Source organism: Vidua macroura, chromosome 11 (assembly GCF_024509145.1).
Source record: "Vidua macroura isolate BioBank_ID:100142 chromosome 11, ASM2450914v1, whole genome shotgun sequence".
NCBI lineage: Eukaryota > Metazoa > Chordata > Aves > Passeriformes > Viduidae > Vidua > Vidua macroura.
Window position 1 is genome coordinate 15,521,576 of NC_071581.1, and position 23,419 is coordinate 15,544,994.

The 23,419-nt window shown below is 53.4% G+C and overlaps 2 protein-coding genes across 2 annotated transcripts; both read left to right on the plus strand.

Annotated features, from left to right (window-relative positions):
* The first annotated feature begins 2,092 nt into the window (after positions 1-2,092).
* On the plus strand, positions 2,093-8,396 carry CALB2 (calbindin 2). The gene is made up of 11 exons (XM_053987757.1): positions 2,093-2,206; positions 5,280-5,356; positions 5,545-5,634; positions 5,734-5,814; positions 6,643-6,699; positions 6,804-6,881; positions 6,994-7,049; positions 7,255-7,294; positions 7,415-7,468; positions 7,695-7,766; positions 8,003-8,396. The coding sequence occupies exons 1-11, from the start codon at positions 2,116-2,118 to the stop codon at positions 8,117-8,119; spliced, it is 813 nt and encodes a 270-aa protein (XP_053843732.1). The 5' UTR covers positions 2,093-2,115; the 3' UTR covers positions 8,120-8,396.
* Positions 8,397-9,701: 1,305 nt separating this feature from the next.
* GOT2 (glutamic-oxaloacetic transaminase 2) lies at positions 9,702-23,310 on the plus strand. The gene is made up of 10 exons (XM_053987299.1): positions 9,702-9,818; positions 15,157-15,313; positions 16,492-16,620; positions 16,976-17,035; positions 17,157-17,318; positions 17,765-17,869; positions 18,743-18,893; positions 19,554-19,719; positions 20,653-20,803; positions 21,278-23,310. The coding sequence occupies exons 1-10, from the start codon at positions 9,751-9,753 to the stop codon at positions 21,398-21,400; spliced, it is 1,272 nt and encodes a 423-aa protein (XP_053843274.1). The 5' UTR covers positions 9,702-9,750; the 3' UTR covers positions 21,401-23,310.
* Positions 23,311-23,419: the final 109 nt, after the last annotated feature.

Genomic DNA, 23,419 nt, shown 5'->3' on the forward strand with positions numbered 1-23,419 from the left:
GTCCCAGCTTGGAGCAACCTTGGCTTTTTGTTAGCAGAGAGGTGGGTGTCATGGAGCAACATGAATGGCTGGTGACCCAGAGCCATCCCTGTGCCAGGCTGGAGCTCTGCTCCCTGTGGAGCAGATGGTGAACCAGTGTTGGTCCTTGTGCCCATTCTCTCCCCTGCCTGGGTACAACTAGGGACACATCCCTAAACCCAGCCCTGCAGAAGCAGTGAATGTCCCCTCTCAGCCCCCAGGAAAAATCAGCTCTGGAGGGTGTGGGACAGTAAAGCAATGGGCTCTGCTGGGGAAAATTGTGCTGCAATAATGGAAAAAAGAGGCTTTTTTTGACTAATTTCTGTGCCAAACCACAGGAAATGTGAATGGAATACACAGGACACCCTTCAGCATCCCATGTGTGCCTGAAGGTTGCATTGTGCAGCAGGGAAGAGGAGAAGGCCATCGCACTGCTTGGTGTCCCAGTGTGCCTTTCCTCATGGGATGCTGGCACAGCATCTCTTCCCCTGCCTGAGGTCCTGTGTCCTGCCCTGCCTCAGCTTCCCACAGCATTAGAGCCCAGGTGTGGCTCCATCTCCACTGCACTGAGCTCCTCCAGGCCCCTGCCATTCGGAGGGAGCACCTCACCCCTTGTGTTGTTCTAGCCAAAATACAAAAATAAGAGGCACCAGCACCTGGCAGGATGGGCAGTGCCCCGAATAACTCCCAGCAGCTGCCTGCTGCTGACTGCATCCCCGCTCTGCGCACATCTGAACTTCCCTGATGCCTTCTCATCTTTAATTAAGCACTTCCATCAGCTCAGCCTTCTTGCTGGATCTGAATTTTTTTTTCCCCTGTAGCCATGGCAACGCTTCCCCTGGGCAGGCTGCGCTGGAGCCAGTGACAAACCCCATGTGTGGCTGTTTTGTTTGGGCCTGGAAACTTCCCTGCCGTTTGGGAAAACTTGGGAAAAGAAAATCCTGCAACGAGCTGGTGAGCGGCATAGGGGAGCCAGGGTGAGAAATGTGATTTGGGCTGAGCATCCCTTCTATCCCCCAAACAGCCCTACTCCAGCAGGGATGGCAGAGCCTTGAACTCAGGATTACTTGGTTTTTCCTCCAAAAGATGGCTGCAGTGTCCATGTTTTGTGTCCTCGCTCCAGCCATGGGTGCAAGTGACAGCCCTGCTGTGGCCACTGCATGGTCCCTTGGTGGTGGTGACATAGGGACTGCCATTGCCCTGCTCCTCCTGCCAGGACCAGAAAATCATAAGCCGTGAAGCTGCTATGAGGCAGGGGGACAATGACACAGATGTGGTGACACAGGGCATGGACATGGTGACTGGGGTAGGACTCAGTGGCACAGGAAGGGATGCAGAGACTTGAGGAAGGAATGGAGTGACAGGCAGGAAGAGGCAGCAGGGCAGAGTGACAGGGTGGTTAGGTGTCAGGAGAGGGGTAGGTGACATTAAGCAGGGTGGGTGATGTAGGACAGGGGTAAGTGGCAGGGATAGGTGACACAGGGCAGGAGTAGATGTCATGGGACAGCGGTAGGTGAGAGAGTAGGGTTAGGTGACAAGGCAGGGACAAGTGTCAGGGCACGGGCTGCCGACTCCAGTGCCCAGTGCTGCTCCCAGTGTCCCAGTATCCTGGTGTCTCGGTATCCCAGTGTCCTGGCATTCCGGTGTCCTAATGTCCTGGTATGCTGATGTCCAGGTGTCCCAGTATCTTGGTATCCTGGTGTCCCAATGTTCTTGTATCCCGATGTTCTGGTATCCTAATATCTCGATATCCTTCTGTCCCAGTATCCCGATGTCCGGGTGTCCCCTTGTCCCGCTGTCCGTGTGTCCCGCTCTCCGTGTGCCCCCAGGTCCCGGTGTCCCCTTGTCCGGGTATCCCGATATCCCGGTGTCCTCCAGTCCCGGTGTCTCGCTGTCCGGGTGTCCCCCCGTCCCGCTGTCCCGCTGTCCCTCTGTCCCGCTGTCCCGGTACCCGCGGTCCCCCGTGCCCGGCCGGTGTCCCGGAGCGGCGGCGCCCTCTGGCGGCGGCGGGCGGCGCGGCGGCGGCGGGTATAAAAGGCGGCTGCGGGCGGCGGCGGGATCGGGAGCGGCGGGATCGGGAGCGGGATCGGGAGCGGGATGGCCGGCCCGCAGCAGGCCCCGCACCTCCACCTGGCCGAACTCACCGCCTCCCAGTTCCTCGACATCTGGCGGCACTTCGACGCGGACGGTCAGTCCCGGGGCGCGCGGGACACTTCGCTCCTCAAAAAACCGGCGGGGAGGGCAGCGGGCTGAGCATCACTGGGGGCGCGGGGCTGAAGGGGGGGGTGGTGAAGAGTCCCTGGACATCCCGGAGGAGAGGATAGAGCCTCCACTGCCGCAGCCCGGGGGTAACGGTGAGCCCCCGGCGTGATGGAGAGCCCCTGGGATGCAGAGACTCCAGGATGGAGAGTCTCCGGGGTGATGGAGAGTCTCCGGGGTGATGGAGAGTCTCCGCGGCGCAGCCCCGTCGGTTGAAGCTCCGGGGTCGGGGAAGCAATCAGTCCCCCAGGACCTCCCCGTCGAGAAAGGACGGAGAGCCCCAGAACTGGACCCCACTGGGAGCCCTCAGCCCATGGGAAGCTGAGCCCGGGATATCCTGGGTCTCCTTGACACGTCCCCCGGGTGCCTTGAGAGCTGGGATTCGCTCGGGGCTGGTGTCACCTCTGGGTGCTGCTCTGGGCATCTTGCCCTTCCCGGGTGCCCAGTGTCCACGCTCGGTCCTCTCCATCTCCCTGCCTCGGCAGTGCCCCACACTTGGTACCTGGAAGGAGTGGGGCAGCACAGTCACCAGATTGGCCCCAGGGCCACCCCTTGCCAGGAGTGACAAGAACGGTCCCTCCACGTCTGGAGTGCTTGGTTTCTGCCTGCCTGCTCCCCAGCCTCCCAAAACCTCTCCCTGGGGATGCTGGCAAAAACCGTGTCCGCTATGGGGATGTCACCTTCCCACGGAGTCACATCTGGGCAGGACATCCCTGTTTCTACCTCTGTCAGCCCCAAAAAGGGGGGGAAATGCAAAAACCAGCATTGTTTTGTGGGAAAACAGTTTCTTCCAGCTCTGCAGTGCCACGAAGGAGGCTCAGCCTGCTGGGAACAGCAGCCCAGGGGAAAGCTCCTGTCCTTCACTGTCTCCTGTTCCTGCAGGGAGTTTGGGGACCAAAAACCTCCTGGGAACTGCATCATGTAGCCTCCCCAGCTGTGCTGCTGGAACTGGAGCTCAGCTTGCTCCTGGCTGCATTTTGGGGTCCCCCCTCTGCAGCCTCACAGCATCGGGGACACAGACACAGGTCCCTGTCACTGCTGGCACTGGAGCAGCCACCAAGGGGTTTGGAAGGTGGCACTCCAGCGGGAGTGGGCAGCTCCTGATGTGGGTGTCCAGCTGCCTCCCTGCAGCGCTTCCCACTGTGCCCTTGGATGTGCTCTGTCATCTCCAAACCACCGCGGCAGGCACGGATCCAGCTTGGCCCACGGCCCCCAGGCAGGGCAAGGCTGTCGAGCTGCAGCACGGCAGGTGCCCAGGAGAGGAGGGACTCGGGCGTCGGGAAAGGTGGCCTTGACAAGGACAATGCTCAGCTGCACCACGCAGGAGCTCCAACAGCCCTGGCTGCTTCCCTGTGCCAATGGAGGGACCTGGGGTTCATTCTTCTGTGCATGGGTCTACTTCACCCAAGCTCATCCCTGCATTTAAACCCCTTCAATGTGGCTTCCATGCCTTGAGCTGCTTCCCCTCAAGGCTTGTCATGCCCCAGAGATGTCCCCTTGGATGTCTTTGATGTCCTCACTTTACCAGCCACTGCTGCCCTGAGGCTCTGAGGTGGAGCTGCATGGACTGGCTGTGGCTCTCTGGAGGGGATTTTCCATGACACTCCACATCCCACTGCTCTGCAGACATGGATCAGACCTGTCCAAGCTGCTGCTTGGAGGAAGCCAAGCTACTGGCCCCAGCTTTTCTCAGCCTTATTCCTTTTTCCCAGCTCAAAACTCCTGTTGATTTTTCTTTTTTCCCCAACTGAATTCAAAGCCACTTGGGGTTCTCCTGCACCCTCAAAAGCAAAGCCCCTGGGAAGAGCAGTGGGAAGCCAAAGTACCTCAGTGGCTCACACCAGCACCCCAGTATCACTCAAGCCCTTCATCCCCTCCCGGGAAGGATGCTGCTCATCCATTGGGATGTGGTCACCAAATAGGAAGGTACCCTGGCTTTTCCCCAGTGCTTTGAGCTGGGATGTGGATGGGTTATTCCCAGCTGCTGTGTAGCAGTGAGGAACAGATGCTGCTGGGGAGCCTGCAGGTTTTGATAATGCGGAAGGTGGTGCAGAGCAGGGAGCTGTGGTCCAAGCCTCTGGAGGCTGAAATGTGGAGCAGTCCTGGGGGAAATATTCACAAGGAAGAGCTCTGGCTATCCCCCAGCCAGGCACTTCAGGGGAAAGGGCAACATCCCTCTGCTGTGTCCAGATGTCCTTGGAAGGGAGGATTTCTGGCAGGGAGGTGACACCTTGCCTGACAGCACCATGGAGCCAGTGTCTTCACTGCTATCTCCAGCTGTGATGTCACCCTGCTGCTTCCAGGCACAGCAGCCACCCCCCAAAGCCACTAAGGGCCAGCACTGTGGGAGCCATGTGTGGCTGAGCCCTGGCTGAGCCGTCTGGCCATCGAGCATCCCACAGGTAGGGCAGGGCTACAGATACCCTGGGTTCCAGAGGAGCCACATCTCAGCACAGATACCGGCAGCAAGAGGTGCGAGGTACACAGGATAAGGGATCTTTTGGAGCTCCTGGCCATGCTGGAGATTGACAGTGGGGTCACCCCTTCCTGGGGCTGATCCTGCACCCAGGATGGGGGGATGCTGTGCTGGGTGCCTTGCCTCTGCTCCCCATTTGCCCTTGTGGCCCCCACAGCGTGGTGAGAGGAGACAGTCCTGATTGGGAGATGCTTGCACAGGATGGGATGCCTTTATTTAAGGCATCTGATTTAAGCATTAGATACAGAAAATGCAGCAAAGACCAAGATGAACAAAGTCCCCTGTGCCCCACAAATGAGTGCAAGGGGCAAGTCCATGGCTGTGTGTCACCTGGGCAAATTTGGGCATCACCAGTACGTGTAACACTCAGCATCAACATTGGCTGGCATTTCCTTGTTGACACAGTTGCCTTGGAGCCAGGTCCTGGTGCAGAGAGAACAAGTGCCGTGTACCCTGGGAGCATCTGTCCCTCTCCTCCTGTGCTCTGACACTGTGAAAGTCTTACTGCATATTTTTCCTCCTGCAGGAAATGGCTACATTGAAGGCAAAGAGCTGGAAAATTTCTTCCAGGAGCTGGAAAGTGCAAGAAAGGGGGCGGGTGTGGTAAGAGCATCTTCTGGTTTTGCTCCCTCCTTCCCTTGTTCCCTTGTGCCCAAAGACTCATGCTCATGTCGGCCCCATCTCCTTTGGGCACTCATGAGTGGGACTGGGACTCCTCTGGGAAGAAAGCGAGAGAAGACCAGCACAGGGAATGGGGAAAATGCTCCCATTCCCTCTCTCCTTACTGACAGGACTCAAAGAAGGACAATTTGGGTGACAAGATGAAGGAGTTTATGCACAAATATGACAAAAATGCGGATGGCAAAATCGAGATGGCAGAGGTGAGCAGTGCTGGACCTGTCAAACACCAGGTTGTTCATGTTCCACCCCCACGCTCATGTTTCCCCTCCACCATTCCACCATGCTTGTGTTTCCCACAGCTGGCCCAGATCCTGCCCACAGAGGAGAATTTTCTGCTGTGTTTTCGCCAGCATGTGGGCTCCAGTTCAGAGTTCATGGAGGTGAGTGGGACAGGCTGCACTGGGGGATCTCCAGGGAATTCAGTCCAGCTCCACCAAGGGAAAACAACTGGGAGCTGGAACTGCCCAAACCTCCCCTGGTCTCCCCAAAACTCTTGGCATTAACTCAGCACTGGGAGGCAATGCTGGTTTAGGGAAGAGCAGGAGTGTGTTGAGTTTTCTCGGTTCTCAGCACCCCTTGGATACTTCTCAGGGCAGCTGGGTGCCTCATCCCAGCCTCCAGGCAAGGATTTGGGGCTTTTTTGTAAACTTCCCCTCATGGTTGCTCCTAAGTGCCCAAGGGATGTGCCGAAGCCGAGACTGTTCTGGGCCACCCCACAACCTTGCTGTGTCCTTACGTGGAGTGAACCCACGCAGGTGGGAGAGAAATTGCAGATGGGGAATAAAACATAGCTGGGGGTGGAAGGGAATGTGCAGCATCCTGGAGAGGAAGGAGCTTATACATGGAAACTGAACCCTGGGTGGAGGGGAAGGCTGAAAGAGGAGCACCTCATGATCTTGGGGGCAGGGGGGGTGGTGAGCAGACACTATTGTTTAATTGGGGGATGCAATTAAATATTATTAAATATTAAAACCTGGTCTTGCATACTGACATGAGGATAAAGGTGCTTGAACTCTTGGTGTGGGGCTGAACAAAAGCATCTAGCCCCAAGGGACAGCATGTGATGCCAGTGGGAGCTGTGAGATGGCCCCATCTCCTTTAGGATGGTGGGGAACACTCTCAGCGGGGGTTTATGGGGACACACACACACGTCAGGGGGGAGTGGGGGACACGAGCCCCTGCAAAGGCTCATGGCAGTCCCTCCGCAGGCTTGGCGCAGGTACGACACGGATCGCAGCGGCTACATCGAAGCCAACGAGCTCAAGGTGGGCTGTGGGCATAGGGTGGGCTGGGCTGGGTCCCTGCCAGTGGGACATCCCTGCTGGGACAGTCAGGGATGGGGACAGCCAGCAAAACCCTCTCTTCCCAGGGCTTCTTGTCGGACCTGCTGAAGAAGGCAAACCGGCCCTACGATGAGCCCAAGCTGCAGGAGTACACACAGACCATTGTGAGTGGGACCTGGGGCACTGTGTCCCCACCAGGGGTCTCAGCACCCCAGGTGGGTGGCTTGCAGGGGAGGAGGAGGTGACAGTGACAGGGTACTGTTTGTATCCCAACAGCTGCGGATGTTTGACATGAACGGTGATGGGAAGCTGGGCCTCTCCGAGATGTCCCGGTAAGGTCACGGGCAGCGAGAAGGAAGAGCAGGGGAGGGAAAGACACCTGAAATGCTCATGTTTAGGAAGAGTCTGCTTCAGCTTCCAGGGAAAACTGTTTTCCTCTTTAATTTACTCATGTTTCTGAGCAAAACATCACTGTGATTTAAGAGAATGCCTTTTCCTGGCTGCTTCCCGCTCTTCCCTGCCCTTCTTGTTTTTCAGACTTTTGCCTGTGCAAGAAAACTTTCTTCTGAAGTTTCAGGTAACATAATACTACTCCTACTGCTAATAATAACAACAAAAACAACCCATTCCCATTGCTTGTACCTCCAACCCCTCTCTCATACACTGGTACCTCTCTCATTCCCTTGTCACTTCCCAGGGAATGAAGCTGTCCTCAGATGAGTTCAATGCCATCTTTGCCTTCTATGACAAGGTAGGGAGCCAGCTCATGGGAAACCACCCCAAATAAATGTAACCTGGCAAAAAATAACCCCAAATCATATGGTCTTGGTTGGGGCAATTCCCTGCTCTGGTTTGGGGTGGGAGAACTGGGTTTACCTCTGGCTGTGCTGGGTGAGGGTCTGGGGATGCCCATGTCCAAAGGGGAATTGCAGGGCTTGTGTCCTTCCTGCTGTTGATGTCCCTCCCACACTATCCAGGATGGAAATGGCTTCATTGATGAGAATGAGCTGGATGCACTTTTGAAAGACCTGTATGAGAAGAATAAGAAAGTAAGTGGGGGCAGAGCTTGGGTGCCACCCCCAGAGCCCCCCAGTTCCTTCTCCCATCTCCCAGCAGCATCTTTCCATGTCCATGCTCCATGGGGACGAGGAGATGCTGGTCCGAGTGCTGACCCTGCATCCTCATGGGAAGCTGCACTGGAACTGGGAGGAGTGTAATCTCAGCCTGGGGGTACTGCCCCGGGAGAAAGGGGATGCCCACCCCCACTGCCCCCTATGCCTTGCAGGAGATGAACATCCAGCAGCTCACCAACTACAGGAAGAGCATCATGAACCTCTCCGACGGGGGCAAACTCTACCGCAAGGAACTGGAGATGGTGCTCTGCAATGAGCCCCCCATGTAGGACCCCCATACACACAGCCCACGCTCCTCCTCCCCGAAAACAAGCACAAAGGGGAGCCCCCATCACTGCAGAGCTCCCCCAACATCTCTTGGGTTTGCTGTAGGTTGCTAAAATCCCATTTAGGGGGGAAAACTTTTTTTTTCCCATCTGCCTGGTTTGTTTAATGACATTATTTTTTTTTTTTTCTTTGCGGGAGTGTTGTTTTCATTCCTTTGGTCTCTTGAGTTTTTATCATTTACCAAAGAACAGTTTACTAATAAATTCAAGTACTGCTAGAGTGAAGCCCCTATTTCTCCATCCCATGGTGGGCTGTGGGGTGACAGGGAGGAGGGGGATATCCCCACACTCTGATCCCACAGAGGACATGGCTGCTGGGTGGGGAAGAGAGATGGAGCATTTGGGAAAGCCCCTATGGAATGAGGGTCATTGGAAAATCCCTGGGGAGCAGAGTGCAGGCAGGTTGGGTGGGGACACTGTACCTCCCAGTTATCCCTTCCATTCACCCCTCCCACACACTGCCAAAGCCTCTGGGACATCTCAAGGGTTGTTTCCCCCACTCCCAGTTTTGGAAACCAGTCTCAGGGTGCTGATGCTGGCAGAGTCACAGTGCAACCTTTCCCACTCCTGTACTATCCAGTGCAGCCCAGCTGAGGCCTGTATGGCCCAGTATGGTGCAGTACAGTCCCATCTGGACAGGTACAGCCCAGTACAGCCCATTATGACCCAGGAAAATCCCACACAGCTCAGTATGGCTCAGTATAGCCCAATACGCTACAGTGCAGTCCTATATGGCCCAGCACAGCCCCACGTAGCCCAGCATGGCCCAGTACAGCCCTGTACATCCCTCTGTGGCTCAATACATTTCAGTATGACCCAGTACCACACTATACAGACCTGTGTGGTCTTGTACAGTCCTGTGTGGCTAAGCACAGCCCGGTACAGACCTTTACAGTTCCACATGGCCCTCTACACTCCAGAATGGCACAGGGCAACCAAGTACAGCCCCATACAGCCCAGTATGGCCTAGTACAGTCCTTTACAGCTCCATATGGCCAAGTACAGCCCTGTATATCCCTGTATAGTCCCACATGGTGTGTTACAATCCTGTATAGCTCACTATATGGCCCAAGACTGCCCGGTGTAGACTTGTATGGCTCCATATGGTGCAGTACAGTCCTATACAGCTCAAGTACAGCGCTGTGCAGCCTAGTATGGTGCAGTACCATCCTGTATGCCCCAGTATGGCCAAGTATAGCCTGCTACAAGATGGCCCAGCACAGCCTAGTACGACCCATGTTGTAGTTAAGGCCTCCCTATCCCAGTACAGCCTACTACAACCCAGTATAGTGTAGGACAGCCTAGTACAGCCAGTATGGCCTGGTACAAGATGGCCCAATACAGCCTAGCATGGCCGACTACATCCCAGTCGAGTCCTGCATATCCCAGTACCGCCCGGCACAGCCCAGCACAGCCCCGGACCGAGCGGCGCAGCTGCACCGACCCGTAGCGGCCGCCAGGGGGCAGCGCGGGCGGTGCCCGGCGCGCGGCGGCGCAGGCGCGGGGCGGAGCGCTCAGCCGGCGCCCGTGGTGTGAAGTGCCCGCCCGCCGCCGCCGCCACCGCCGCTGCCGCCATGGCGCTCCTGCACAGCCGCCGGCTCCTCGCCGCCCCGCGCCTCGCCGCCGCCGCCTCCCGCGCCAGGTGAGGGCTGAGAGGTGGTTCAGCCCCTAGGGCCGCCCGCCGGTGTCGGCGGAGGGGTTTTCCCGCGGCTGAGCCCCGCTCCGAGGTGGCGGTGGGGGGAGGCTGCGGGAAGCGAGTCCCCCCGTGCGGCCCGCGGCTGACGCCGCGCTGGGCGAGGGGGTTGCCGGGGGGACGGACCGCGCTCGGATTGGCTGGGAGGGGGGTCCTCGCGCTCTGATTGGCTGCGGCCCAGCCCGGCGCCCCCCGCCTGCCCTTGAGGCGCCGCCGTGGAGGGCGCGTAGGCACCGGGGAGCCCCGGGAAACGGGGCCGGGGGGAGCCCCGGGAAACGGGGCCGGGGGGAGCCTGTGCCTTAACGACGGGTCGGGGACACCCTGTGCCTTGACCGATGGGTTGGGGACACCCTTTGCCTTGATTGGACCGCGGTGCTGCTAGTGATGTACAGTGTGCTTCGGGGCACGAATGATGTGGTCGATGAGAGGCTGGACGTGCCCAGGCGATGTGCGCTCGCAGCGCAGAAACCAACCGTGTCCTGGGCTGCATCACCGGCAGTGTAGGCATCAGGTAAAGGGAGGGGATTCTGCCCCTCTGGTCTGCTCTGCTGAGACCTCCACCTGCTGCACTGCATCCACCTTTGTGACCCTAGCACAAGAAGGACATCGACCTGTTTGAGCAAGTCCAGAGGAGGCCACAAAGATGATCACAGAACTGGAGTACCATTTCTATGGGGAAAGGCTGAGAGAAAGAGCTGGGGTTATTCAATCTGGAAGAGACAAGACTTTGGGGTGACCTAGTTGTGGCCTTCTAGTATCTAAAGGGGCTACAAGAGAGCTGGAGAGGGACTTTTGACAAGGGTATGGAGTGCCAGGACAAGGGGGAAAGGGTTTAAATTGACAGAGGGCAGGGTTAGATTAGATATTAGGAACAAATTCTTCCCTGTGAGGGTGGTGGGGTCCTGGCACAGGTTGTCCAGAGAAACCGTACCTGTCACATCCCTGGAAGTGTTCAAGGCCAGGTTGGACAGGGCTTGGAGCATCCTGGTCTAGTGGAAGGTGTTCCTGTCTATGGCAGGGGTTTGGGCAACGTAATTTTTCAGGTCTCTTCCAACCCAAACCATTCCACGATTCTGTGTGCTGTGAAATGGGGCTGAGGTGGTGCTGTCTGGCTGCCCTGTGTAGTGGGACCAAAGGGACCTCTGCACTGTGCAGTGGCCTCATGCATGTGGGATCATGCACGGTGCAGCAGGTCTGCAGTGACCCCATGATCCATGAAATGGGGTGGGAGTAGTGCTGGCTGTGCTAGAGCTGTGCTCTCAGGGGTACAAACCCTAGCAGGAGCAGAGTGGGAATGACTGTGTTTCTGTGAGGACCAGTCCTGCACTGGCAGCTCTGGATTCTGTTGTCTCTGGTCAGCAGAGGTTTGGATAGAAAGATGTAGGGTGCTGCTGGAGCTGTGTGAAAAGCCCAGAACATCCAAGTTTCCACAGAGTACAGCTGACCTGAGAGCCACGGGGCTGGGAACATCACTGAGATCAGATGGCCCAGAAGCAGAGTGTGCAGAGGAACCTGGATGAGGCCTTGGTGCTCTCCCGAACCCTTTGACTCCTAGCCCTCACTAGTGGGGAAGTCTCTAAGAAACAGTTTCCCGCCTACATCAGAGCAGGAAAGCAGTGGGGTTTTCTTAAATCTCTATTCCAGCAGTCACTACTGCTTCTAAGCCTGCCTTCTGGCTCTTCTCAGCTGGGACAGAAGAGCAGCTGTCTAGAACTTGTGTTTTATGCCCATGGACTATAGCAGGCCTGTGAAAGGCTGGCATAAGCTTTGCTTTTCTCAAGCTTGTTATACAGCAAACTATAAATTACCAAATTGCATTGAGGTCACCCAAAAGATGTTGTTAAGTTTTTTAAGTAAGGAGCCTCTGTGCACAGCCTCCTTTTTCTGTTCAGGAATAGTGGCTTATTATGCAACATGGGAAGCCAAGCACTGATTAGCAGTTCAGATCTGTTTCCTTATCTTCAGCAATACAATGTGGTGCTCCAGCTGCTATCATTAATCTGTGCTGAGAATGCTCTTTCTGAAAGCAGAACAAATGTTAAGAGATACGAAATGGTTAAAACGGCTCCATTGACACATAAATGCTAATTAGGATGATAACTCAGTCTGCTGCTCTGCTGTATCACAAGACAGCTATTTAAATAGCTTTTCTTGGTGGAAAGCTTATCCGAAGCTCACTGGGGCAAGGAATTTGTAGGCTTGAAAGGCCCTGTAGTAGCCAGCAGCCTGTTGGCATTGTTCTTGTGTAAATATTAGCTTTAAATGTGGTTTACGTACAGCCTTTGGCCTCTCACTCTGCTCTGTCTTGCAGAACTGCTGTGGGGGCTTTGGCAAAGCTTCTGAAATCCTGTCTCTTATGTGGCTATACCTCAGGAAACCTTCACTGGGCTTGTAAATGCTTGCTCTCCAGGCTTGGCTTGAGTCCTTAAGCACTTCTTAGGTCTGTGCACTTGAGGCAGAAGTTCCATATATATTTTTGAAAAACGTTGCAAATTTATGCAATTCCTGGTGCATTTCCCCACCCTCTCTGTCTCACTGCTCTTGCAGTTGTACATTAAACCAGCTCTGAAGACAAGCATGGCTGAAGAGTACAGAGACTATTTGGATCTCTGATGAGCATCTAAACTCTGACTGGGCCTTCTTTGTGGAAGTCCTGTAGCTGGAGAATGTGCTTCCTTTGGCTTACATTGAGTATCCCTCGAGTAGCTCAACCCCAGCTTAAGTTTACCTCTGGTTAGTTTTCTGCACTGAATACCTCTGGCCTGGCAGAGATGTGCAGTTTATAGCTTTGACCTTTATTCAAGCCAAATGTTCTTTTAATTGCTCAAAATAAAATACAAGGCAGTGCAGGGACAACAACAGTAACAGGGGGTAGCAGTGTGTTAGGGTTTGTGGCCTTGGACCCCTAGTAGATCTCTTTTCCCCAAACCCCTTTGGGAAAGCTTTGCCTCTGTGATCTCTTTGGTATCCTGATGTGTTTGGACAACTCAGCCTAGGCTTTTTTCTCCTGTCTCCCTGCAAGCTCACCTCCCTGGAAACACCAGAGTTTTGTTTCACCTGGAAACCTTCATGCTGAGAACAGGAAAATAAGCCCTAAACCTACCCTGTCGGTGCCTTAAGCCAACACAAAAACCGTCTCAGAACAAAAGTACTTAACTCTCTGAAGTGCTGCAGCTTAGGTAAATGCCTGCAGGATCAGCATTAATTGAAGTATGTTAGAGCTCAGTGACCTGCCTAAGCCTTAGCAGGATTGGGACCTAAATACTCCAAACACTGTAAGCTGCTTGGGGAAAAGCCCAGCAGAAAGAAGGTGCTGTCACCATCTCCAAAGTAGCAGCTCTTTAAAATAGATGGCCAGGCTCCTGCAGCCCTTGATACCAAAATAATCCTAAACCAGGTAAACTGAAGAGAACCACACCACTGCACATAGTTTCTCTCTTTCCCTGCCTCTCCATTGCCAGGAACGCATTGGGAGGGGTTTGTCCAAAGCCGCCTGAACCTGCAGCAGGAGTTTGCCCTGACAGTCCCCTTGACGTGTCCTGCTCAGGTTGGTTCTCCAGGTCACTCCCTCCACACTGGCTGCAGCCCCGGTCCCTCTCTGGAGGGTGTGTGTTGCTGGCATCTCCGACTCATCCTCCTTTCCAAGCTAATCCTATACTTAAGAGGTAATTAAGACTAGTTGGTAGTCTAAAAAACGTTAAGCACATCTTCCATTTTTAAACTACCTGAGGTGGCTCTACCTCTTCCTCAAAGCCTGTCAAAAGGAGTAATAGGCTTCTTTTAAAATTTGAAAATAGCGTACAGAGGGGAAGAACGGTTAGTCTGAAGAGGGCAAATGATTGATGCTCCATGAGATGCAATCTACGTACATGTGAGAGTGCAGAATTTTTCTGTAGTGAGGAAACTTGGCCTAAATGGACCGAAAACAGGGACAGAGTGGAAAGATGACTTTATGAATTCTGCTGATCAGTTAGAGCTTCCTTAACCTGCCTGGCCCCACTGCCCACAGATCTGTATCTGCCTACAGAGTCTGCCCTACACACTCAGCAGGAGGTCTGGCTGGCCCTGGGCTGGCTCCAGGCTGCCTGCATTGCCTGGGGCACGGACCAGCCCCAGGACAGCATTCCCAAGTTGGGAAAGGATCTTGTTATCAGATGATGTAGCCTTTCTGGGGCTGCAAAACTGGTAAAGCTGATATGTCTCTCTGTCTCTGTGTTTCTCCTTCAGCAATCAAGGCTTGAGTTCTTTCCTCCAGGAGATAAATGCAATCTATTTTGTATTGTACCCTTTGTTCCCCACTGAGCTGGGGGACCAGGTTAGGCACCTGTGTGGTGAGTCAGGACACTCAGAGTGCATGCAGTGCCTTCAGGAGCGGGCTATGACGACCAAATCCCTCTGCCAGGCAGGTTAAAAAACACCACACTGCTACTCCTGCACTGTCTGCAGGCCTGCAAAGCCTGGACATGGGACAGGCCAGAGACTGTGGCCAAAGGAAATAACAGGTTTCTTTTTATAGCATGGTCTGCTCTGCCCTTGACATTAAGAGAGCCTTTCCATCTTCAGGGTGTGCTGCCAGCCGGGCAGAGGCATGTGGCTCCTTGTGTTGGGGAAACACAAAGCTCCTCCTGATGCAGGGAGGTTTTGTGCTTGACAGCAGGGGAATGGTCTTCACATCAGAGCTTGTCACTTGTCACACAGGGAACAAACTGTCTTCTATGATTTCCTGGAAAACAGCATTTGTCTACAACACCAGGGGAGGCAGAGTTTGTAGGGCAAGGAGTGGAAATACTTTTGTTCTATCAGCTAATGTTGGGAGCAAAACAAATTAGTTTTAATGTACTACAGCCTTTCCAGGGGTTTGGAAGAGACTCCATATTCATGCTTTTGTGCAATTGCCTGGGTCTGGCCAAGGTTCCCTGGAGGGGAATAACCTGTGCAATCCCACGTGCAGGCTCTGGGCACTTGTCCAGAGCATGGGAGTTCAAGGCTTCAGTTTCCTGGGCTCTTTGTGGTGTTAGCACATAAGGCAAACAGGAGCATTTCAACATGCTAATGACTGAGAGGGTGTCAGTTATCTTCAGCCACAATGAACTGAGGCTCTTCATCCATTCTGCAATATACAGTGTGACTTAAATTGTTTGGTTTGTTTTTTTTTTTATAATTCTCTGAACACTATTTGTACCTTTTTCAGTGGTTTAAAGACAAGATTTCCCTTGGGGGTTTCTGTTGGTGCACATCTCTGCCCAGTTCTCAAGCCTCATGCTTAGTTTCTCATTTCTCCCTTTAGCTCATGGTGGTCCCATGTGGAGATGGGTCCCCCCGACCCCATCCTGGGGGTGACAGAAGCTTACAAGCGTGACACCAACTCCAAGAAGATGAACCTGGGAGTGGGGGCATATCGGGATGACAACGGGAAGCCCTATGTCCTGAACTGTGTTCGCAAGGTGAGCTGGGTGCTGACTGCTGGGCAGGGCCAGATCCAGGTGCCAGGTACCCTGAGGGAGTCAGGGAAGGGGAAGGTCACTAAGCAAGTTTTGTCTGTTGATCCTTAAAATAAGCTCTGTCTCTAACAGAGCAGGACAGTATTCCTGGATATCTCCCTTAGCAGGACTAATGCTTTTGAGACATGACAGAGCTGTTAAGTGGTACAGGACAAAACAGAAAATACATGTCCTGTTCCCATTCAGGTAACTAACTCATTGCTGACATCTATGAGCCCTTCAATGCACTTGTTCTCTGAACTTCAAGATGTTTCTTGAACAGGCTGGTGTTCTTTAGGGCACCCCACAAGGGAGGAAGGAGCTGACATTGGCCCCTTAGTGGATTAGTCTTAGAAATTCTGCTGAGCCGATACTACCAGTTTCTCCATAAGCCAGTCTAAAACTCCAGCCCAGAGAGCTGGGTGTGGACATTGCCCTTGAAGGGATTATGGGGTCTTTTAGGGCTCTAGGGGTAGAAATAGGCTGTTAAATAGCTGGCAGCTGACATATGCATTGATTGGCTGCACTGACAGGGAGGGTGCAGGGAGAGTGCCTTTTCCAAGTGTCTCATCAGTGTGGGGTTTAAAGCCATCCCTTGCCCTCCCTCTCTCTGTGCAGCTGGGTCACAACCAGGGAGCCTGGATGGTGTCAAAGGGACAGTTTCCTGGTGGTATGTGAATGCTGCCAGGGTCTGTGCCACTTCCAGCATGACAAGGCCCTGCAAAAGTTTTGCTACCCTACCTGGTTTGGGGATGTCTCCTACGGAGAGATGATATCTGCCTCTCAGTAACACTCAAGTCTTGCTTTTCTGCAGGACAATTCCTGCTTGGGCAAAGAAATGTGTGTCCTTGTGCGGCAGCATTGACTTGTAATGGGCTGGAAGTGGTGCTCTCTTCTGGTGTCAGGTTTCCGTGGCTCCACTGTACCAACGCTGTCACCCACTGAGAGCTCTGGTGGCTTCGGGGTTTTATCTGAAATGTTTACTGCTGCCCCTTGCTTGGAATGAACCCTGCAGAGAAACTCCTGTAAACCAACCTTTGCCCCTTTCGAGCAAGCAAATGTGCAAAGAAGTGACCTTCAGCTGTCCATCACTTCTCTGCACGATGATGCCTTCCTTGCTGAGCTTGTATCCTCTCTTCCAGGCGGAGGCCATGATAGCATCCAAGAAGATGGATAAGGAGTACTTGCCCATCGGGGGACTAGCGGATTTCACCCGGGCATCCGCAGAACTGGCTCTGGGGGAAAACAGTGAGGCTTTCAAGAGCGGCCGGGTAAGGAGAGGCCAGGGCACAGGGGGCAGGGAGGACACACGGTTGGTATGTGAGTGCTCAGCAAATGTGGAAGAACCGGTGGGGTATTGATGCTTCTGAGTTGTGGGCTGGCTGGCCCCAAGGATCACTGTGTCCTCTGAAGGCTGGGGTGAAACGGTGCTCTCCAAGGAGGGGATTTAACTTTGCCAGGGATCCCAACTCCCTGCTCTGGAGCTGGAGCTGCTGACCCCTATGGTCCCTCCAGCCCCTTGTCCCTGTTTTGGTGTGCTGCTGCCAGTTGTGACATGGTGACTGCGCTCTCTCTGTAACACAGCATGGCTACTCAGACTCAGATATTTTTTTTCTTTTCTTGCAGTATGTTACCGTGCAGGGTATTTCTGGGACTGGATCTCTGCGAATTGGTGCCAACTTTTTGGTGAGTGCCTGGCCAGCAGTGGAAGGAAAGGATGTATTTTGACCAGAGCTGAATTTTTATGGTTTTCTAACTGCTTGAATGTATACAACCTGTTTGAACACTTTGTCTTTCTATTGACCAGCAACGATTCTTCAAAGCCAGCCGTGATGTGTATCTACCCAAACCGTCCTGGGGTAATCACACTCCCATTTTCCGTGATGCTGGCATGCAACTTCAGGCTTATCGCTACTATGACCCCAAGACATGCAGCCTTGACTTCTCTGGAGCCATGGATGACATTTCTGTGAGTTGCCTTCCATGCCTGGAAGAATGGAGGTCATGTGGGGAAATGGGTGGTGATACTACTTTACCCTGTATGTGATGATGCGGCATGAAGCTGTGTCAGGGGAGGTTTAGGCTGGATATTAGGAAAAGATTTTTCACCCAGAGGGTGGTTGGGCACTCAAACAGGGTCCCCAGGGAAGTGGTCATGGCACCAAGTCTGCCAGGGTTCAAGGAGTGTTTGAACAATTCAGGCACATAGTGTGGTTCTCAGGATTGTCCTGTACAGGGCCAAGGAGTTGGACTCCTTATAGGTCCATTCCAGTTCAGAATATTCTATCATTCTATGATGGCTGAAGGCATTAAATCAAGGCTAGAAGCCTCACAGAGCTCATCTAAGCTGTCTCATCTGCTGAGGAGAGTGCTCAGATATCATCGATGATTCATTCTCTATAACATCTTCCTTAGAAAATTCCAGAGAAGAGCATCATCCTCTTACATGCTTGTGCTCACAACCCCACTGGGGTAGATCCCCGGCAGGAGCAATGGAAGGAGTTGGCAGCTATGGTGAAGGTAAGCAATGTCCTAGGGGTACTGTGCCATTCCTGGGAAAACCTCATCTCTGGCCTTTCATGGGTGGCACCTGGTCTTCACTTCTCTAAAGGTTATTCCCTTCCCTGAAGCCAGGATGGGTGTCATGTTCCTGACAGGAACCAGCCAAATGTACCCAGAAGGCTTCTAGCTGACCATTGGGCTTTCTGTTGGCACCTTTCCAGGAAGCTGGAGTAGGGAGACCTGAAAGGAGAGCAGCAGGGTTGAAAGCATGAGCTGTGATTGCTGGAGCGGAGCACCCAGTGTTGCTGTATGAAAAATGCTGGAAGATCTCTCACATGCCTGGTGTCTCCTTGCAAGCTTCAGCTGCAAATAGATAGGGACAAGTTCTACCTTCTCCTCCTTCCTGCTGCTCCATCATGTAGCCAGTGAAATTTGGCTTGGAGATACCTTGCCTTAATAGGGTCCTGAGAATTGGTAGATAGCAAAGTGATCTCTGTGGCCTACAGAAGGGTAACTCTAAGGGGCAGTGTATCTGGGGTATCTGCCTAGCTGACTAGAGTGTTACCAGGTGATTGTCCTGGAAACTGATGATACAGAAGACATTGAAGTAGACTATTTTATTACTGTTGAATTTACTTCTGCTTTCTGGGCCAGATTTGCACATTCCATAAATGCCCCGGAGGATCTTCAGCTGCTGTTTTGATGTGTGCTGGGTAGCTGCAGGTTTTGGGCTGCTTTCCCTGTGGTGAATGAAGGGGAATAGCGTTCTTTCTGGAGGAGAATTGCTGCAGGTGGACAGACTGCTGTCTGCATGGCTTTTCTCAGCCTGCAGCCCTGCGCCTTGGAGGGGTGCTCAGCTTCTGTGACACTCTCTTCTATCTTTGTCGGCAGAAACGAAACCTCCTCGTGTACTTTGACATGGCCTACCAGGGCTTTGCCAGTGGGGACATCAACCGGGATGCCTGGGCTGTGCGGTATTTCATCGAGCAGGGCATCAACATCGTCCTGTCACAGTCCTTCGCTAAGAACATGGGGCTGTACGGTGAGTAGGGCACGTGGTGAGGAAATAGTTTAATCCAGGCTACTGGTGGGATCCCAATACCTCCAAGGTTTAGCAGCCAGTGTTTTCCTACTGCCTGTGTTAATCCTGCAGCATTGAGCAGGGATAACCCTTTAGGAGCTGGTGGAGATGCTTCTAGAGAACAGGGATCCACTAAAGCTGTGTGGTGTTTGGTGCGACATTATAAGACGGATATAAAGCTTTCAGAGAGTGTCCAAAGGAGACTACAAAGATGGTGAATGGTCTAAAGAGAAACCGTACAAGGAGCAGCTGAGGACACTTGGTTTGCTCAACCTGGAGAAGAGAAGACTGAGGGCAGAGCTCATCACAGGCATTCGCTTCCTCTCAAGGGGCAGCATCTGCGTTCTGTGACCAGTGACAGGACCCAAGGGAACAACATAGAACTGTGTCAGGGAGGATTTAGGCTGGATATTTGGGAAAGGTTCTTAACCTAAAGGGTGACTGGATATTGGAACAGGCTTCTCAGGGAAGTGGTCATAGCATAAGCTTGACAGAGCTTAAGGAGTGTTTGGACAATGCTGTCAGACACAGGAATTGTGGGATTCTTGGGGTTGTTCTGTGCAGGGCCAAAAACTGGACTCAATGATCCTTCCAACTCAAGATATTCTGTGATTCTCTTAGGAGAGCGTGCGGGTGCCTTCACAGTTATCTGCAGTGATGCAGATGAAGCCAAGAGGGTCGAATCACAGCTGAAGATCCTCATCCGCCCCATGTATTCCAACCCACCTGTGAATGGAGCACGCATTGCCTCTATGATCCTGAACACCCCTGACCTACGGAAGGAGTGGTAAGAAGAAATCTATAATGTTCGTGACAGTGAGGTCTCTTTGTGCAGCCTTGTGCTGTGCTTACTGCGTGCTGCTGTCACAGGCAGCTCTTAGCTTCAGCAACAGTCAGAACCATGTTCACTCTGGAAAAAACCCTGCTTATGTCCTGGCATTAGCTGGTGTCAGTTTAACCTGACACAAACAGGTTTTCCTTGTGTTAGCAAGGAAGAAAACTCTGTAAAGGAGGGGATAAAGCTCTCATAGGATTGAGGGCTGCAGGAGCTGCCTATCTAAGAAGCCTAAAAGTCTGAGGTGGTGTAGCCATGTAGTGTGTCTCATGGGGGGGAAGTGGAAGCATAAGTCCCCTGGGAATGAGACCCAGGAATGTAACCCTCATGTCCTAAGCCTGATTCCTGGCATCAGCCTGTGCTGTTTTCCCAGCCCCTTAATGCTGGGTCCCTCCCAGCAGCTGGCCTGGCAGAACAAAGGTTGGCAGTGTGCTGTGGCCTCACTGGGGGCTGTGTTCTTTTGGCAGCCTGACACTTGTGCCTGATCCAGGCCCTGGCAGAAACATTTCTTAGCTGTGCTGCTTTGGAGCAGGGCCTGTTTGCAAATGCTACTCCTGCACTTTTGGTTTACCTGTAGATACTATTTTATCTGGGTTTGAATAGTGCTGCCATGAGGCATCCTACTGACCCGTGGCTTTCAGATGTGAAAAATGTCTATATTCTAGTAGTAGTGTCCAACAGCAATGGAATAAATAGAAAGAGGTCACCTTTGGGTATCAGGAGAAAGAAGCAGCTTCCCCAGCTGGAGCTACTTTTTCATGCTCATCTGCATCCCCCTATGGAGCCCCTCCAGGTGGAGAGGTTGACTTTCAATAGCTGGGGTGGGGAGAGCAGCACTGGTGTGTTCCAGCCCTGCTCTGAATGGTTCCTGGGTTGGCTCCTCAGGCTCACAGAAGTGAAGGGCATGGCTGACCGGATCATCAGCATGCGGACTCAGCTGGTGTCCAACCTCAAGAAAGAGGGATCCTCCCACAACTGGCAGCACATCACTGACCAGATCGGCATGTTCTGCTTCACAGGGCTGAAGCCTGAGCAGGTAAACACAATTCCAGTGGTCTCAAAGTGTCATTTGCAGTCCTTGTCAGCAGGTTTTTGACTGCACATGCCAAAATGAGCCCTTGTAAGCACTTCCTATTCAGAAGGAACATCCTCCAAGTCCTAAGCACTGTCACATCATGGGAACCCCGGCTTGCTCTGTTCCCTGCTGTACTTGGGGAGGTTGAAAGTAAATGTAGCTGTCATGTCTATCAAAGCAAGCAGTCACTTGGTGCTGCTCTGAAGTGACCTTAAAGGTCATCTCAAATGAGGTGACTCTTCCAGCTGAACATCTGCAGTGTTGCTGCTTGGCCTGAGAGCTGAGCAGCATCTCTCTTGGCACAGGGTACTCTGCAGTGGGATGCCCTGTCTGCTGGCAGCCAGTTTGCTTTGAGTTTCAGCAAGCTGGGTAAATTTGCACTTTGCTGACACAGCAGAGGTTGGCCTGCAGTTTGAACTTTGCTCTTTCACCCAGGTGGAGCGGCTGATCAAGGAGTTCTCAGTTTACATGACGAAGGATGGACGCATCTCTGTGGCGGGAGTTACATCAGGCAACGTGGGTTACCTGGCTCATGCCATCCATCAAGTCACAAAGTAAAGACAAAGGGGTGCCCTGGAGCTGGTGGCTTTCCCTTCCTCACCAGTTGAAGATGAGGAGGGAAAAGAAACAAGCAGAATACTTCAACCACAGCACTTGAAGCCGCTGCTGAATGTATCTTGTAGATGAGTTGTAGAAGCCTAGTCAAATCCACCTTGTGTTGTGGAGCAAGGACATAATTGCTGGCTCCTGCTCGTCACAGCTGTTCTTCCCTGCTGTCCATCCTTTCTCCATCAACCCCAGCACCTATCTATGCTGGAGGAAGCAAATGCTTAGCAATGCCGTCCTACCAGTGTAGGCACCAAAGGCTTCTCCACACACATTTCTCCATGAGAAGGCTTTGTGAGGCTTTTGGCTGCTGGCCCAAGCAGCAGCAGGCAGGGAGCTGGGTGGGCCGAGTTGGAGGGCTGCTCTGGTATGCTCCTCCAAACTCCTCAGCCAGTCCCTGCTGCCAGCAGGCTCCATCCTCCTCTATCATCCCAGCCTGGGGCTGGGCAGCACCAAAGCTGTCCTCTGATAACCAGCTCTGAGGACTTCTCACTACCAAACTCTGCTCCGTTGTTGGCTTCGCTTTTTCCATCTGGGACTCTCCTTTCAGGTGTAATTCACAGTGGCATCAGTGTGTGGGGCAGACCAGTGTCCCTCTTTTAAACCTGTCTCACTTTCATACCTGGAGGTGAAACAATTTCTCACGCCCCCCTCTCCCCAATAAGAACCTCCTCTGAAAACTGCTCTCTGGTGGTCTCTGCCTTGCCCCATTCCTGTCCTAAGCCCAGCAGTCCAGCCCTATACCTCCAGCAGCCCTCCCTGCAATCTTTGTTCAGTGTCCCAAAGCCGTAAGACAAGAGGCTTGCCCTGCAGTATCCCACTCATGTGGAGGTGTGGGGCATCCCTCTCTGCTCTGTTCAACCACATTTCTGGTGACACCAGAAAACAGAGATCTTGAGAGAAATCTGAGAGCTGATGACTCAAAAACCATTCTGTCCTTCTAAACCAAGTGTCCCTGAGGTCCTGTGACTTACTGGACTCTGATTTTTAATCCAAATAAACTGGTGCATGGCTGTGTTGAGCTGGGGAATTCATCCTGTCATTGTGCAGCTGGATCCTGTCCCTTCCATGCACCAAACATTCCCTCTCAGGACCTTACTAGCACAGGGGATCTTACATGACTAGTGAACCCTCATCTGAGAATCCCATGTAGAGAGGCAGTTCCCACCAATGGGCCCCAGGAGCACAGTGTGTGTGAACTGAGATTGTCCAGATGCAAGCTAGTGCCATGGAGCTGAAATTGAAGCCTATGGTGTTGAATGTAGGTGTTGCTGGCGAGAGGACAAGTTCCAAAAACTGTCTGCCTTGGGACATGGGGGCCATCTTTGGCCACTGGCCCACAATGGAGTGGAGCCTCCCTAGGCGGAGCTGAAGGCATTACCTCTTAAGTCTGAGCTGTCTTCATCCACTGCCACTTCTTCCTACTGCAGCCGTACCAGGGCATTTAGCCCATTCCCATTTAGCCCATTCCCATTTAGCCCTCATTTTCCATTCCTGCCCAGGGCAACTGTGTGCCCGTTGGAGCTGGGACAGGTCCTGTCTGGTGCACCTGTCCCGGTCTAGTGCACGTTGTTGCCACACTTGCTGGAAGGCTGGATCCTCCCGCCGCTCCCTGACAGAAGGTTTCCGCTCCCACGCCGCTTGTTTACTGGCCCGATGCCCACAGCCGCTGCTTGCTGTCCTTTGTGCAATAAACCGCTCTCCATGCCGCACACGCCGTAGGTGCTGCCCCACGGCGCTGTGGGTTCCTGTGCTGTGGTCCCTGGTTCTGCGTGGCTCTCGAGCTGCCGCCTCCTGCCCTCTTACCCGCGTGGGGCGTTCTCCTGCTCGTTCTCTGTACAATAAAAGCACCCTGGAGCACAGCCCCGTCTCTCGCCCTCTCCTTGCCGCATGTCCCCGGAGGCTCAGCCCCTGGGAAGGGCTACCCGAAGGGGGATGTTTCCCCTTCGCTGATGTTCCCCCGCCTCCGGG

Bases quoted from the DNA above. Each gene is read 5' to 3' on its own strand.
- GOT2 (XM_053987299.1), top strand. From the start codon at position 9,751: ATGGCGCTCCTGCACAGCCGCCGGCTCCTCGCCGCCCCGCGCCTCGCC. The intron at 15,314-16,491 runs GTGAGCTGGGTG...CCTCTCTTCCAG, and splicing joins TCCTGAACTGTGTTCGCAAG to GCGGAGGCCATGATAGCATC. The intron at 16,621-16,975 runs GTAAGGAGAGGC...CTTTTCTTGCAG, and splicing joins AGGCTTTCAAGAGCGGCCGG to TATGTTACCGTGCAGGGTAT.
- CALB2 (XM_053987757.1), top strand. From the start codon at position 2,116: ATGGCCGGCCCGCAGCAGGCCCCGCACCTCCACCTGGCCGAACTCACC. The intron at 5,357-5,544 runs GTAAGAGCATCT...CCTTACTGACAG, and splicing joins CAAGAAAGGGGGCGGGTGTG to GACTCAAAGAAGGACAATTT. The intron at 7,295-7,414 runs GTAACATAATAC...GTCACTTCCCAG, and splicing joins ACTTTCTTCTGAAGTTTCAG to GGAATGAAGCTGTCCTCAGA.